The sequence below is a fragment of the Chanodichthys erythropterus genome, chromosome 20 (assembly GCF_024489055.1).
Source record: "Chanodichthys erythropterus isolate Z2021 chromosome 20, ASM2448905v1, whole genome shotgun sequence".
Lineage (NCBI taxonomy): Eukaryota > Metazoa > Chordata > Actinopteri > Cypriniformes > Xenocyprididae > Chanodichthys > Chanodichthys erythropterus.
Window position 1 is genome coordinate 32,914,847 of NC_090240.1, and position 18,239 is coordinate 32,933,085.

The following is an 18,239-nucleotide window of genomic DNA, read 5'->3' on the forward strand; positions in this document are numbered from 1 at the left end:
AATCAAAGTTTGTAATGTTGTGATTCACCTCGTAGCTGGTTGGTTTGATTCACTTACTTCTGGAACCAAGTCCAATGAAAAAAGTGTATTATTGAGCACCACTCGTAGAGTATATTGTCATATGACTGCAATCTTTTTTTAGTGTTGCATATAGTGTTGCATACATAATGTTGTTGTTTGAGTATTAAAAAGATCTGCGAAGTTACAAAGCCACTCCAAAGGAAGTTATTCTCTATATTAGTGTTGTCAAAAGTACCAACCGCGATACCAAGTTGGTACTGAAATTTTAAAAAATATGACGCTTTGTGCCGCTCGTTTTTGAGTGGATTCATAAACACCTCTGATTGGCCTCTGTGTTCACGCTCATCAGATATGTCTGTGATTGGCTACAATGATCAACACACGGAAGTGTTTGAATGTAAAAGCGTTTTGAAAGCGGGAACATTTGAAAGCCTGCTCTGTGAAGAGCATTATTAATGTCTATTTACAACATGTTTTTGAAGTGTTGATCATTGCAGCCAATCACAGACATATCTGATGAGCGTGAGCAATCAGAGGCCAATCAGAGGTGTATACGAATCCGCTCAACAGTGCTCATATTTTTAAAATTTCAATACCGACTTGGTATCATGGTCGGTACCTTTGACAACACTACCCTATATCAGTGTGCATTGTTTCTGAACTCCCTGAAATGCCTCCATTATAGTTTTGAGTTTTCTTCTGGGAACGAATGCATCACAATATTCCTCATTTAAATAATTCCCACCAAAGGGATACACAAAATAAAGGGGCGGGAAAACTCCAGTCACAACATACTGGTCCAACCGACCAATCAGAGCACATTGTGCTTTTTGGAAGGAGGGGCTTCATAGAGACAGAAAATAAATACTTTTCCCAAAGCCAGCTATAGTCACAAGTTCCGTCATTATCAACACAATTCAACCAATCTTGGCGATCATAGTTGGCGAACGATGCTTTTGGGAAACGCACCCAACAGCGTTACTTACAGACTGGAAAGAGAGGTGCTGCAACAATGGAAAAATATGTGGAAAAATAATGTGTTCAAGTATGAAAACTTATTTTATATACCCAAAAACAAAATCAAGACATTTTAAAAGGACATAATAGGTCCCCTTTTAATAGTAGACATAGACAGCAATGTTTACATTTTTACTTACTCCCTGTCTTTTGCTGTTATAGATGAGCAAAGCATCTCCTCCGACAAAGACCTCATCTCTGCTCCCAGCCTCTCTTATCCTCTGGTGGAAGCTTCACCCTACGGCATCAAGCCGTGTGCGTCTTCGTACGCCGAGGTCACCAACGAAGGCTACGAGCAACTGGATGCAAAGAACTACCTGGAGTACGGCAGACCCAACAGCCAGGCTCTGAGTCCCCGAATTGAGATCACGCCCTCCCGCGAGCACTATAGTCATGGTCGAGACTCCCTCCAGAACCATCTCGTGAACACCAGCCCCAGTGCCGGGCTCACCGTGCCCGGTCACGATCCTCTGGCCTACAGGGAGTCGCAGTGCCTGAGTCCCGCCAGCAGCAACTCGTCCACCTCCTGGCACTCGGAGAACTTCTCGCCCTTTGCCTCGCCCTGCGTTTCGCCCAGCAACAGCCAGGCCACTGGAGAGCTCTGCCCACGGCTTCAGGGCATTTACACGGGTTCCCCTCGTACCAGTCCGGGCACTTCTCCGCGAACCAGCCTGGCCGACGACGGCTGTGTAGGGCCGCGGTCTCCTTCCCCCCGGCCCGGCTCGCGTTCCACCTCCCCTCTATGCAAACGCACCTACGAGATGTACAGAAACCCCAACCTGGTTCCGGTGGCCCGATCGCGCAGCCCGTCACCCCACGGTGGCCACGAAGAGCATCGCTCTTATGGCTCAAATAACCTCTCAGGGTCCATGAATGGGTTCGGAGTTGGCCAGGCTAGTTCCATTCCTACCAAGATCGTGAAGACTAACCAGCAGGTCTACCCGCTCTACCAAGACAACCACACTGAGAGTTACCTGATGTCATGTGACCAGGATGTGAAGACCAAACCTGGCTCTGAACCTTTCTTCGTAATCCCTCAAATCTGGCCTAAACAGCTGGTGCCTGGCATATGCAGGTAAAAATGGTCATAATTTTCCTTCTATGCAGGGTTTGCTTGAAGAGTGACCCAACTTTGATAGGAATTAAAGGATTAGTTCACTTTAAAATGAAAATTTCCCCATCTTTATTCACCCTCTAGCCATTCTAGGTGTATATGACTTTCTTCTTTCTGATGAACACAATCTGAGATATATTAATAAATATCCTGACGCATCCGAGCTTTATAATGGCAGTGAATGGGACCAACAAGTATGAAGCTGAAGAAAGTGCTTCCATCCATCATAAACATACTCCACATGGCTCCGGGGGGTTAATAAAGGCCTTCTGAAGCGAAGCGATGCGTTTTTGTAAGAATAATATCCATATTTAACAAGTTATAAAATAAAATATCTAGCTTCCGCCAGATCGCCTTCCATATTCTACTTACGAAGAAAGTGTAATGCCTCTCGCAGTCAAAACGCCTTCTGTATACAAGTTACGAAAAAATGTGGTAGTTTTCATTTTAAAGTGAACTAATCCTTTAAATAATGATAATTATTCGCCATTACAGATTGGTAAATTATGTATATATAAGTCTTTTCATTTTACTCTTAACCCTGGGTGTCAATACCAATCTAGAAAGTAGGGTTATCGATGACCGAATGTTCAATGTTGAAAACGGTTTAGTGGAAATCATGATATACCTTTTTTTTTAGCTTTCTTTGATTAATAGAAAGTTTAAAAGAGAAATTGATTTTTAAATAGAAATCTTGCGTAACATTTTAAATGTCTTTACTGGCAATTTTAATTAGTTTAATGTGCCCTTGCTGAATAAAAGTATTAATTTCTTAACTTTCATGTACAAACGCATGTATTAGGTGTGCTTAATTTGATCTGGTATAAGTCAAACATAACTTTTATAAGGTGATACATCTGCAAAAACCTCCATGGCTCATGCACCTGCTGCACTTTTCATGCAACGAATCGGATATGTAAAGCAAATGAGCACGACTATCATCTTTCATCTCTCCCAGCATCCCCGTGGCTTCCCTGCCCCCGCTGGAGTGGCCCCTACCGAGCCGCACCGATCAGTACGAGCTCCACATCGAGGTGCAGCCCAAACCCCACCACAGAGCCCACTATGAGACCGAGGGCAGCCGGGGGGCGGTCAAAGCCCCGACTGGAGGTCACCCTGTGGTCCAGGTGGGTGTTCGTTCTGTTTTCTAGACGTGCGTGTGAAGGTATTTCCTAGTCATTATGCAGCGTGAGGTGATTTTGCCCCAGGTCAGTGCTATGAAAATGGCCATCTGCTCTTCTGTGTGCTGTCTGAGGTTTTATCCACCCTTACACATATGAATGCATTCATTCATTAGTAGTGCATGCTAAGACGAGCATCACTTTCGCTACTGCTCTTGCTTACATTTAAAGTCTCGAATCATAATTATCATAAACATCAGCTCATAACTCGTCCAGCACCATTTATGTCACATACATGAAAGAGACCTCAAATAATGTGGATTTTTAAGCCATGTGTATGGACCAGTATATCATTAGAGACTTGGTAATTAAATTACTGAGTACCTAGCAAACACCCAGAAACCCCTAGCATCAAGTCTGATTTTTATTTTATTTTATTTTATTTTATTTTATTTTATTTTATTTTATTTTATTTTATTTTATTTTATTTTATTTTATTTTATTTTTTATTTTACTTTATTTTATTTTATTTTAATTAAATGTTTTAAAATTTTTTTATTTTAGTTTTTTATTCTATTCTATTTGTTTTGTTTTGACATTTATTTCTGTTTTACTTTTTCATTTTATTTTATTAATAGCATTTATTTGTATTACTTTTACATTTTTATTTTAATTATTGTACATTCATTTATTTTATTATATATTTTAAATAAAATATAACTAAATAAAAAAATTCACAATTCTGACATTTTTCCTCAGAATTGCGAGATTTAAACTCGCAATTGCGTATAATTCTGAGTTCTTTTCTCACAATTGTGAGTTTTTAATCTCGCAATTCTGACTTTATATATCGCAATTCTGATTTTATATCTCGCAATTCTGACTTTATAACCCACAATTCTGACTTTATATGACACGATTCTGACTTTATAACTCGCAATTCTGATTTTATATCTCGCAATTCTGATTTTATATCTCGCAATTCTGACTTTATAATTCGCAATTCTGACTTTATTACTCACAATTCTGACTTTATATCACACGATTCTGACTTTATAATTCGCAATTCTGACTTTATAAGACGCAATTCTGACTTTATAACTCGCAATTCTGACTTTATATCTCACAATTCTGACTTTATAACTCGCAATTCTGACTTTATAATTCACAATTCTGACTTTATATCTCACAATTCTGACTTTATATCACACGATTCTGACTTTATAATTCGCAATTCTGACTTTATAATTCGCAATTCTGACTTTATAATTCACAATTCTGACTTTATATCTCACAATTCTGACTTTATATCACACGATTCTGACTTTATAATTCGCAATTCTGACTTTATAATTCGCAATTCTGACTTTATTACTCACAATTCTGACTTTATATCACACGATTCTGACTATTACTCACAATTCTGACTTTATATCACATGATTCTGACTTTATAATTCGCAATTCTGACTTTATAAGACGCAATTCTGACTTTATATCTCACAATTCTGACTTTATAATTCGCAATTCTGACTTTATAAGACGCAATTCTGACTTTATAATTCACAATTCTGACTTTATATCTTACAATTCTGACTTTATATCACACGATTCTGACTTTATAAGACGCAATTCTGACTTTATAACTCGCAATTCTGACTTTATAATTCACAATTCTGACTTTATATCTTACAATTCTGACTTTATATCACACGATTCTGACTTTATAAGACGCAATTCTGACTTTATTACAATTTTTCCTCAGAATTGCGAGATTTAAACTCGCAATTGCGTATAATTCTGAGTTCTTTTCTCGCAATTGTGAGTTTTTAATCTCGCAATTTTGACTTTATAACTCGCAATTTTGACTTTATAACTCCCAATTCTGACTTTATAACTCACAATTCTGACTTTATAACTCGCAATTCTGACTTTATATCTCACAATTCTGACTTTATATCTCACAATTCTGACTTTATATCTCACAATTCTGACTTTATATCACACAATTCTGACTTTATATCTCACAATTCTGACTTTATAACTCGCAATTCGGACTTTATATCACACAATTCGGACTTTATATCTCGCAATTCTGACTTTATATCACACAATTCTGACTTTATAACTCACAATTCTGACTTTATATCACACGATTCTGACTTTATAACTCGCAATTCTGATTTTATATCTCGCAATTCTGACTTTATATCTCACAATTCTGACTTTACTCTCAATTCTGACTTTATATCACATGATTCTGACTTTATAATTCGCAATTCTGACTTTATAAGACGCAATTCTGACTTTATAATTCACAATTCTGACTTTATATCTCACAATTCTGACTTTACTCTCAATTCTGACTTTATATCACATGATTCTGACTTTATAATTCGCAATTCTGACTTTATAAGACGCAATTCTGACTTTATAATTCACAATTCTGACTTTATATCTTACAATTCTGACTTTATATCACACGATTCTGACTTTATAAGACGCAATTCTGACTTTATAACTCGCAATTCTGACTTTATAATTCACAATTCTGACTTTATATCTTACAATTCTGACTTTATATCACACGATTCTGACTTTATAAGACGCAATTCTGACTTTATTACAATTTTTCCTCAGAATTGCGAGATTTAAACTCGCAATTGCGTATAATTCTGAGTTCTTTTCTCGCAATTGTGAGTTTTTAATCTCGCAATTTTGACTTTATAACTCGCAATTTTGACTTTATAACTCCCAATTCTGACTTTATAACTCACAATTCTGACTTTATAACTCGCAATTCTGACTTTATATCTCACAATTCTGACTTTATATCTCACAATTCTGACTTTATATCTCACAATTCTGACTTTATATCACACAATTCTGACTTTATATCTCACAATTCTGACTTTATAACTCGCAATTCGGACTTTATATCACACAATTCGGACTTTATATCTCGCAATTCTGACTTTATATCACACAATTCTGACTTTATAACTCACAATTCTGACTTTATATCACACGATTCTGACTTTATAACTCGCAATTCTGATTTTATATCTCGCAATTCTGACTTTATATCTCACAATTCTGACTTTACTCTCAATTCTGACTTTATAACTCGCGATTCTGACTTTATATCTCGCAATTCTGATTTTATAACTCACAATTCTGACTTTATAATTCACAATTCTGACTTTATATCTCGCAATTCTGGCATAAGCACTTGCTTTTTGATTTACTTTCAGGTTGTTTAACTCTTCAGGAAGTTGTGTTTGTCTAGAGGTTTTACAGACGCAGTAATGGCAGCTGTGTTCTGAAGACACATGATATTGTTTGTTTACCACTTAAAGTTTGATGTTGCTCGGGTAACAGTTTATGTGAAAGCCCTCTTGTTGCTTTTTGCTCTCTCAGTGTAAACCATCTTTAATGGTCTTGTTAGCGGAGCGGCCAGCATCCTTCCGATGTCAGTGCTCTGGTAAAGATTGCAGACTGCCTTGGCAGAGCCAAAATGTTTAATGCTTTCCATTCCCTGGCGCTCGATGTGGTCAGTGCAGCCCGTCGCTGGCCAATCACGTGGCGGGGAGTTACTCAGGACTGCTCCTTCCTCTACTTTACTTTTCCGACCTCACGACTGACTCACCGCTCGCCAGCTGCCATGGCAACCAGGTTCTCAGATGGCCCATGGAAACGGCCGTGTTTACCCACTTCATGAGGCCCAGCTCTCGTACCTGACTCACTCACCTGTGTCTCAAAGAGACGCATTTAGACGTTTCATGCAGTATTTTTGGAATTCAGCTGTCAGAATCAATTAAACATTGTCTTGTTACTAAAAGGTTATTATTACTATTAATATTTTGGTAACACTTTATTTTACAGTGCCTTTGTTACACGTTACATGTAGTTACTATAGTAATTGCTATAAATTATACTTAATTACACACAACTAACCTAAATCACATCTAATCCTAACCCTATAGTAAATACATGTAGTTAATTATTGTTACTCAGTGCTTAAAAAATAGTATTAATATTATTATTAATAAATAATAATAAATTATTATTATATACATATTATTAATAATACGCTATTACAGGAACAGGTTGTTTATATATATATATATATTATAAATATAAATAAATAGTAATAAAGCAAATATTTTATTTGTTTTATTACTTTTAATGCATATTTTATTTTTGTTTTATTTGTTTTATTTATTCATTTGCTTTATATATGCTTTATTTATTTAATTTGTGTGTTTTATTTATATTTTTTTATTTAAATTTATGTATTTATTTTTTGGAATAAAATATGACTTGGATAAATTTTATAGTAGGTGTTGTGATATTTAGTCTTAAAAATATATATATACAATTTATTTGAATGGCATATTTTAAATAATTTTAATCTTAAATCTAATTGCACCCTTAATAAGTTACTCTAAAAAAATATTAATTTCTAGCTACTAATTACATCTTCAACAGTGTAATTAGATTACTATATAATTATTCTCTCTAAAAAACAAACGCCATTTAATCTCACTGCTACCTAGACAAAAATAGAGATATTAAAGCGATCTAATTTACGATTCGTCTTTCTCAGATGTTGGACTTATCATATTCTCTTATAAAGAGTCTGTCTGCAATGCTCCAAATGCACACATTTCAACCCCCATGTCTGACACGACATTGTTTTTTTTACCCACTTTTGTCCATCAAATATGAATTTGTAGTGTTGACACATGCCCTGCTCACTGTGCTTTTGAACTCCAGAGTAAATTTAGCTGCATCTTCATGCTCTGTGGTTTCTGCATACTTCCTTCCGATGTAGACGCGTTTTTTTTTTTATTTAAGAGTGCACATCAAATTTGTTACCTACGTTTTTGTGTCATCTGCTTTCAGTATTCACATGACTCTGCCTGTGCAGTCTTGCCATGGTGATTTGAATATTTTCATTAAATCACAAAATGAGTAACGATGGTCTGTCTTTCTCTAACATCAATTCACTTGCAAAAGAAGAGCTGAAATTATTCATTTTGAAAGTGTCTTATGCTTTCATTTATCATATAATCTGTTGTGTGGTTTTGACATAAACTGAAGGCTTCTAGTCATTTAACAAAAGCAAGACATTCGATATCTGTCATGCCCCAAACTGTCTATTTCAGAAGGAAATATATCAGCACAGTAAAGAAAAGTGAGGTTGGGATTTTCAAGCATATGAATTGCCATTTACAAGGGTTGCACGTTCAGTACCAAGTAAAGGTGGCTTGAAATCTTTAGTGTTTGCAGAAATCATCATTGCTTTGTCATCAAAGTGCCCTTGAGCAATGCATTAACTCTAATTGTAGGGATTGTCCCTACAATTAGTTAACCTCAAGTTGTTTCAATAGAAAAGTTAAGCTCGCTAAATGATCAAGTCGCTTTTTTGCCTTCATATTATATCAAAACTGGTCTTTTTCCTGCACAAAGCCCTTTATCCTTTAATTACATTCTCTAAAATCTTTATGAAATACATGTAGTTGAAAGGTAGTTTTGTTGTGCACCTTATCTTGCTCATCTACAACAAAATGACAAAGCCATAGTTGTTTTTCTCATTGCCATGCCATGTTTTGCATATGAAAATGTGGCCCATTTGCCTCTGTGTTGAACAGGGTTTGAAAGCCCTTCTGAATTATTAAACTTCCGTGCAGGAATTCGGACACAAACTAAGATGCATTTGTGCAATTTCACATTCATATGCATATGCATAACCCCATTTTTAAAATTTCTGTTGCCTTCAGCCACTGTGGGTTTAATACTGTACGATTTCCAGAATGCCATTCAGTTTTTGATTTGAATTTAAGAATTTATCTTCCACGATCAGTCAACAGACACTGGCAGGACCCAGGCCACAAACTTTGCCACAGTTAGAGCTTGTGAGTGACTCATGGGTTTCCTTTAGAGTTTGAGGAGATGAATTTGTGAAGGGAAGATGTTTGCAGACAGCACACGCCCTTCTGGCTCGAGGTCAAGGTTTCTGGAGATGCTAATGTTTCCAGCAGATCTGTGCTTCCCAACCAGGAGCGCAGACCTTCTGCCGCACTATTCACTACAAATATAAACACTTTGTTATTCATCAAAATAATTCTATTATAATATTGGCCATAAGAGACTTCTATCAAGAACATTTAAAGAATTAGTTGACTTCAGAATTAAAATTTCCTGTTTACTCACCCACATGTCATCCAAGATGTTTGTCTTTCTTTCTTCAGTCAAAAAGAAAAGAAAACATTCCAGGATTTCTCTCCATATAGTGGACTTCAACGGGTTGAAGGTCCAAATTGCAGTTTCATTGAAGCTTCAAAGAGCTCTACATGATCCCAGACGAGGAATAAGAGTCTTATCCAGTGAAACAATCTGTCATTTTCTAAAAAAATATACATTTTATACTTTTTAACCACAAATACTCGTCTTGCACTGCTCTGTGACGCATTACGTAATCACGTAGGAAAGGTCAGGCATGACATAGGCAGTTAATTGTTGTTAAAAAGTATATACATTTTTATTTTTATTTTTTTAGAAAGTGACCAATCGTTTCTCTAGATAAGACCCTTATTCCTCGTCTGGGATCATGTAGAGCTCTTTGAAGCTGCATTGAAACTGACATTTGGACCTTCAACCCGTTGAACCCCATTGAAGTCCACTATATGGAGAAAAATCCTGGAATGTTTTCCTCAAAAACCTTAATTTCTTTTCAAACTGAAGAAAGAAAGACATGAACATCTTGGATGACATGAGTAAGTTATCAGGAAATTTGAATTCTGAAGTGAACTAATCCTTTAAAAAAATCCCAAACTTTTGAACAGTAGTGTGTACTATATATGCTTATAAAATATGTCTTTTTGCACTTGTCTGTGTGCAGTTACGTGGATACCGTGGCAAGGAGCCACTTGGTTTGGAGATCTTTATTGGCACGGCAGATGAGCGAATCCTGAAGCCTCACGCTTTCTATCAGGTCCATCGCATTACCGGCAAAACCGTCACAACCACCAGCTACGAGAAGATCATCAACAGCACCAAAGTCTTGGAAATTCCTCTTGAGCCAAAGAATAATATGAAAGCAATGTGAGTACACAATACGGATGATGGTTCTTTAAGATATATGCATTTAACATGATGGTGTCTGCTTTTTTGGGGTTTAAAATGTGCATAGTAAAAATTGCTTTTTAATTCTTCCCAGAATTGATTGTGCCGGGATTCTCAAGCTTCGGAACGCAGACATCGAACTGCGGAAAGGGGAGACGGACATTGGGCGTAAAAACACTCGCGTTCGACTGGTATTCCGTGTTCATATTCCCCAGCAAGGAGGCCAGCACGTGTCTCTGCAGGTTGCTTCGCATCCCATTGAATGTTGTGAGTAAATTTAGACTTAAAGGTGACCTTTTACAGAGTATTGATTTTGTTTTGGGGGTCTACTAGAATAGGTTTTGATGTGTTTTTTCTGTAATTAATTGCCATTAAAAACATTTTAATATTTTTATTTTGTAATAATTTCACAATTACTCTCCAAATTAATATTTGTTTAATGTCATCTTTTTATTAGTTAAGGCCAGTGTCACTGATTCTAATACTGGTACTGATGTCTCTTTCACATCACATTTATTAGGCTTTAAAAAAATGTAATATATAATAAATGTCATATTTACCAGTGGCCTTCCTACCTGTCTAACAGAAAATATACATAAATTGTCAAAGTTATCAAACACTTTACAATCTTCACTGGATAAATTATAAATGAAATATAGATGAATCCTTATTAAACTACAATTTTCGCTGTTATCTTTGTTTTCTTTGATTAAAATTAATGACAGACATCACAGCAACTGGTTTATTAGGCTGCTGTCACTTTAAGAGCTGTCGCACATGACACTAACATTTGACTCTAATTTTCTCACAACTCTTTAAGTTCATTTAAGACGTTATTTAACTCATTTATGACTGCTCTTATGAGGATACTAGTCAAAACAGGCATTTTGGCATAATTCTGTGTGTTGTTTTTTGTTCAAGCTTGAAAGAGAACTCAATACTGGGATGCGTCTATCTGTGCACATGAGTCGTTTGTGTCACATGACATGGCATTCATAGACGGCGTGTTTGTCTTGTGGCGCTTGAATGGTTTAAAAGCATTTGCGTGAATGTATGAATTGTATGCAAAAAGCTATGCATTAATATTGACAGCCCTAAAAAAACATTATTTTTTTCCATATTGTTTTTTTCCCCCCATGTTTAGTTCCTGTCTCTTTGTAGCCCCTCCTTCTGAAAAGCACTATGTGCTCTGATTTGTTGGCTGGACCAGTGTGTTGTGATTTGTCAAGCACTTTGAGTGTGTTTGGGAAATGTCACGCCCCTCACCATAACCGCGAGTTTCAACACTACACTCTAAAAACTAATTCAGGGGACCTTTAGTCATTACTTAAAAATATATATATATATTGTTGTGAAATAAAAAATCAAGTTCTGAAATGCTTTTAACTTTTTAAATTGTTATTTTATTGAGCTTGGATGGCACACAAATTATGCCTATTGATTTGATATACTATCATGACTTGTCACAGTTTAACATTTTCAGTTAATCAAAAATGTATTTCATTTTAAGTTCTGTTAATGTAAAATACAATCTGATGACGTGTAAACGTTTCATTGTTTTGAGTTGTATGAACACTTCTTTTAACTGGGCAGGGATTTATATTTCCCATCATGCTTTGCCCATGGCGCTTGAAAGGAAGAGTAAATGCTAAAATTAAGTGTTATATAATGTTTTTTGCACAAGATTAATGGTAAGGGAGATTTAGCAGTAATTAGTGTTTTGTTATGCTAATTTAGAAGAGTTAATTTGTTAAAGCAGAACTAAGCAAGAAGCTCCCCCTACAGTTTCCTTCAGTGAATGACACTGTCATAAATACTCCAAGCGCAGCTTTGGACTACAACGACTACAACACTCGCCAGCGCAGTAGTTTTGCAAATACAGTACAAGAAAGAGGAGGTGGGTAATTTGCAAATACAGTACACTCGATGGAGGTGGGTAATTTTCGAAATTGTCTTATAAAGACATAATATATACATTGTTTTTGAATTACTGTAAAGCATTTTGTCACTCTCACGTGAACGTGAACATGAGGCCAGATTGTTTCGGGTCGGTGCAGCTCAAGTTGCAAGTGCTGTATTCTGGCGTAGACGTGCCAGAGGGGGTTAGTGCTCGCCTCAAACACACCACTACAAGTCAATTAACTATCGTAAGGACTTAGAAAACTATTTATGAAGGTAAAAAAAGTTACTTAGTTCTGCTTTAATGTGGGTTTTTGGAGAGATACCATCATGGTGAAAAGCGGTGCTTGGTAAGATCATGTTACTTAGAAATGTAGTTTTGTTGTGTCCAAAAAGCGTCTTCACCTTACTTAAAACATTATGTTGGATCAACTTAAATAGTTGCATTCATGTTGACAGTTATTAAGTTCATGTTATTTAGAAATGTGTTTTTATTGTGGCAAAAAACGTCTTCACCTTACTTAAAAAATTTATGTTGGATCAACTCAAAATATTGCTTTGAATTAATGTATTTTTCTCCCAATTGGCTGAAGTAAAAAATTATAGTGGAAAATGTTAACATTTTTTTTTTTTTTTTGAACCAATGTTTTATTTTTTAGAGTGTACTAATTAACTCAACTTGGCCCCGCCCCGTTATTTTACATATGTCTTGGGTGGGAATGATTCAAATGAGGAATATTGTGACGTGTTCGTTCCCGGAAGAAAACTCAAGACTACAATCAGGCGTTTTAGCGAGTTCAGAAACAGTGACACTGATATAGAGAATAACTCCCGCTGGAGGGACTTTGTGCTTTGTAACTTTGCAGACCTTTTTCATGCTCAAACAGCAACATGACACACTCAAGAAATTTAAAAATGTAAAAAAGGATAAAAGGACCCCTTAAAGTAAATTTTAGCTGGTACTTAATGATAAAAAAATTGACCTTATTGACTTTCTTCATTTCTTTCTCGATGGCTTAAACCCAACAGTTTTAGCGACTGAATGTTGTAATATCTGTTTAGGTTCAAGTATATGTGAATATTTGCCATGCTCTTATCAGATATCGGGTGGCTTTGTCTTGCATGTAATTCTGCCTCTCTGTCTGGTTGCTCTGCTTCCTCCTTGGTTAGGTTTCATTTGATGCAAACCAGGGTTTAACGGACCAAAAGAGGAATGAATTTAAAACGATCCTGATAAACACCCCAACCCCCTATTTCTGTATTAGGAAGTTAAATCTATCATTGCTGTATTTACAGATGTACTTCACCCTGTTCTCAGGTAGCGAACGCTTCGTGAATTCAGATTACAGCGCTCCACACATCTGTCCAAAGGTCACTCGTATTTGTCTTAATCACAGTTGCTGTAGCGGATATTAAATCACAGATAAGTTTCATGAGTACATGTCCCTAATATCGTGATGACAACCTTTATCATCTTGTAATACAGGATTTAATACTCCTTCAGCCTAGAGTAAATAAAGAGGGCTTTTAATATGCTGGATCATCCTGCCTTTTTGTTTACATGGCTTAATGTCAATTTGACTGAAGCAAATTCTCCTAATTTTCCTAGATAAAAGCCTCTTTATTCCAATGCAAATAAAAATTGCATTAATTTCTGGAGCTAAATTATGATATCTTCATAATCTGTTGTATGATTTGCATGCTAAAATCATAGTTTAGGATTATTTATTATTATTATTAACTGTTGCTTAAATCATTTAGTAGGCAACTTCAATGTAGGGCTGAGGTTAAGTGTCCTTTTGGGAAACATTTTAGTGTTAGTGACAGTTTTTCATCCAAAGTGACAATCAATAAGTCGTGGAGCAAGCTGGGGTTAAGTGGCTCGCTCAAGGGGACAATTGCAATAGGACGTCTCAGTAACTCTCCAGTTTGTGGGCTACTCTTACTACGGTTCAAACCTGTGACATTTAATTCAATCCAAACATTTACATTTTCTATTTTCTCCCTGTTTGACTCTATAGCCCAGAGGTCTGCCCACGAGCTGCCCATGGTAGAAAAGCAGGACATGGATGCTTGTTCGGTTCTTGGAGGCCAGCAGATGATTCTCACCGGCCAGAACTTCAGCGCAGATTCGAAGGTGATCTTCATGGAGAAGACTCATGGTAAGTGATTCTTCCCTAGTATATTTGTACATTTTTCACATTTTCTGTGTAGTTTGAGGTATAATTTGGAAAAATACTTCCTTCCCTATGTCCTTCCTGTGTTCACATATTATGTATAGAAACAGGAAGTTGAAAATGACTGAATATGCTGAATGTTTGTAGTTCCTTGAAGAAATAAGGTCATTTTAATTAGGCTAATGCCTCGTTTTAGTACATACTGCTGGCATTGTACTTTCACTATTTCTGTTGTATCTGTATATTTTGATTATTTAAATTTTTTTTACTTTGACTTTCTATTAAGCATATTTTACTGGACTATCGTGTTTTTAATGTTACTAGGGAACAATTTTATTCAGCAAATGTATTAAAGATCTTTTTAAAAATGGTTTCACCTCTTTAAAATTTTAGAATTTCTATTAAATATTAAACTGAAGGATATATATATATATATATATATATATATATATATATATATATATATATATATATATATATATATATATATATATATATATATATATATATATATATATTATATATATATTATATATATATATATATATATATGGGTCAATATATAATTGAGGGAGTTTTCATGTCCATGAGATTTATCTCGTAAAACATGATTATTAAAATAAAATTTTAAAAGTCTTCAGTGTTCTTCATGATCTTGTCTTTACAAATTTCATAGTTAATTATTATGGAAAAATCATATATTTATAAAAATTTACTAGATATCCCTAAAATGTCAACTAAATAACCGTCCGAAATGAATTACAACCACAATCTCATTACCTAAAAAAACATTTAAAAAACTTATTTAAAAACAGTTTTAATTATATTATTTACATTAAGTTGAAGTAATTGTGAACAATGTGTCTTTTTGGGCAATATGTCACATTTTCAATAGAAATTGACAAATTGAATATATGTCCGAGAAGTCGCTGTCATCTAAGTTACCCATAGCAAATACACCCCTCAAGGAAGAGTGTGTTTTCCAAATCACATGACCTGCTCCACATGATGTCATTTCCTCCTGAAAAGAAAACTAGCAAGACTCCAAGGTATGTTCTCCCTCCACATTTTCAGTTATTTCACCTAAAGTAGTGCTTAGGGCAAATGTGTACTTATCATATGTCAACAATGTTACTACAATGAATTCATAAATAACTTTGAATTTCAATTCAACTCAGTTGTACATATACTATTTAGAAGAACCTCTCCGTAAAATGCCATGTGGTGTCTGGTGCTAGGCAACCATTTTGATTTTATCCCTAAAAACAACAAAAATGTCAACTAGGTTACCAGTCACCTATGTTACTCTGCAAAGGTAACTTAGTTGACCAAGAGTAACATAGTTGACATTCATGACATGTTCTTATAGTTTTCAGGAGTTCATTTAATATTCTAATTGTACAGTAACTATAAAATACTTTGCAATAAATATTATAAAAGTAAACTTGTTTTCAGGCAAATGCCACGATTATCTGCTGCAGAAAAGATGTGCTCAGGTTGATTCCTGCCCCACAGCACGTGACAGCATGTCATGTTGAAATAAAAAGAGATGTGTGGGAAGATATTGCCAAATCATATCTTACAGTTTTTCTCCATTGGTTTGGCTCATTTCTTGAAACAGAAATTACATTCTCAAAACTACATGGACAAACCTCTAAACCACTTGGCAATTGTTCACAACAGAATTGAATTTCTCATTCATTTTGCAAATTGCAAATGTCTAAGTACATGTCTCAATGTCTCACTACATCTTTGCAAATGATTAAGTACAGGTAGCCTACATTTAGCACAATTTCCAAGTGAATAGATCTTGTTGATCTAAACTGATTGTCGATTCTCAGTCTAATGGTTGTTTGCTCCAAAACATGTCAGCGTCATTTCATTGTATAAGTCATCACACGCACAATAGTTTGTTCAATTGTCAAAATTAGTCAAGAACATAATACCATGAATACCATATATGAATCCTTGGAACATTTGATAAATTATTACAGCAATTGACAGTCAGGTGAAACTAGAATTTGACTAAAATGTAACATGTAAGTCAGTTACTGGTTGTCCATCATTATAACTTTTTTACAATTAAGCAGTTGTTCCCAAACTTGTTTGGCTTCAGTACCCACTTTACCTCACTTGTGTATCCAGGTAATCCAGGTATGAAAGTATTTGACTTATCTGACTTCAACATTTTGCCTAAAAACTGCAGCTTACTGTATGATGCAATTATCATTATAATCCTTATTTTGAAGAATATAACATACAATAAGAAAAAGGGTCAAAGAGCTGCAATTAGTGCCTCCCATGTAAATGTAATACTGTGGGTTTTACTGTAACATTTCAGTAAGTCTAGTCATTGATGATTTTCCCCCTCCCCTTTCTGTCAAATACCCCCTGTAGTACCTCTGCATAGGGCTACATGTACCCCAGGTTTGGAACCACTGGAGTAGTGGCCAGTAGTATAATGAAGTTGTGGAGAACATAGAACATTCCTATGTAATTGTCTGTAATGTAGTGTATGACTCTTCTGTATGACTGATTTGATGTTTTCTTTTTTTACGCTATTGTAGAGAATAATGGCATTGGAAGGAAACGAGCGACCAGTGAAGAACTGTTAGTTGTGAAACTCCAGCTTTATTTACAGCACTATAGGCTGCATATAATTTTCATTATTTTTTGTTTGTGTGTTTATATTACAGTATATTATGCTGTATACATTTTCCTTTTACTCTGATGTATGGAAGTTACTTTATGTGTGTGAATGATAATGGTTACAATTTCCTTGGCAGTATGAGTGCAATATATGATGTCAAACCTTGGAGGCTACTCTTACCCTAAAATCCTGTCTTTTTTCAGTTTTACACACAATTGTATTCCGTTAGCTAGACAAAAACTGTACAGTAACCATTGTCAGTGAAGGACTGGACCAAGACTGAAAGGTGGACATGAGGGATATTTGCCATAGTGACAAAACATCTAAACATTTTGACTTGCAGTGCTTACACAATGCCAAAGGAACTAAGCATTTTGGGGGCACTGACTGTTTAAATGAGAAGGAAATTTAGTTTTGACACAAACAGTTTAAACTGATGTGCGTCTGTATTTCTCCTTTATGTCATGAAATATTCAACAGGTCTTGATTAAATGCAATAAAAGATTAGCTAACATATAATAATTGATATAGTTTAGGATTGTGTTTGTTAAATACATCATCCTACTTTGTCATGTCCAGTCAACTATGTTACTTTTGTCAACTATGATACTGGGCTGTCAATTAAGTTACCATTATGTTTTTTAAAAAAATATATGTATTTCAATGGTTCCCTAATCTCCAAGTAAATATTTAGAAACTGAGTAGCTGTCAAATATATACCTCAGCATAATTTAATCAAGAAAATTATCATGAATCAAGCAGTTTGGAAACAAAATATACAGACTGGTTACTTCAGTACTTGAAATTTGGGGTTTCAATTGAACAAAATGTGTATTTTCTTAATTAATTGGGTATTTTAATTGAAAAGGTAGGTAAATAGACACATATTCTTCCAAGAGTAATGATTTTTTTAAATGTCTGCCATTTACATAAAGTTAAAACTTATAGGTTTTGTCCGTAACATAGTTGACCAAATAATGAGTAAACTTCTTGTTTTTAAAACTAAATATCTGAAATCAATTATGCCTGAGCTTGGCAATTACTAAAAACAAAATATTTCAGGGATAATTTATCAGGGAAGATAATAATATTTTGTAAATAAATATATTT

At 35.1% G+C, this 18,239-nt stretch overlaps 1 protein-coding gene across 2 annotated transcripts in view; it reads left to right on the top strand.

Moving 5' to 3' along the window:
• The window catches only part of nfatc2a (nuclear factor of activated T cells 2a), a 47,773-nt gene that overhangs the window by 4,585 nt on the left and 24,949 nt on the right, over positions 1-18,239 (top strand). For both annotated transcript variants that reach the window (XM_067370742.1, XM_067370741.1), the window contains exons 2-6: positions 1,201-2,113; positions 3,111-3,279; positions 10,180-10,382; positions 10,498-10,670; positions 14,324-14,464. In XM_067370742.1, coding sequence (XP_067226843.1) covers positions 1,201-2,113; positions 3,111-3,279; positions 10,180-10,382; positions 10,498-10,670; positions 14,324-14,464 — 1,599 coding nt within the window. The remainder of the gene's footprint in view (positions 1-1,200; positions 2,114-3,110; positions 3,280-10,179; positions 10,383-10,497; positions 10,671-14,323; positions 14,465-18,239) is intronic.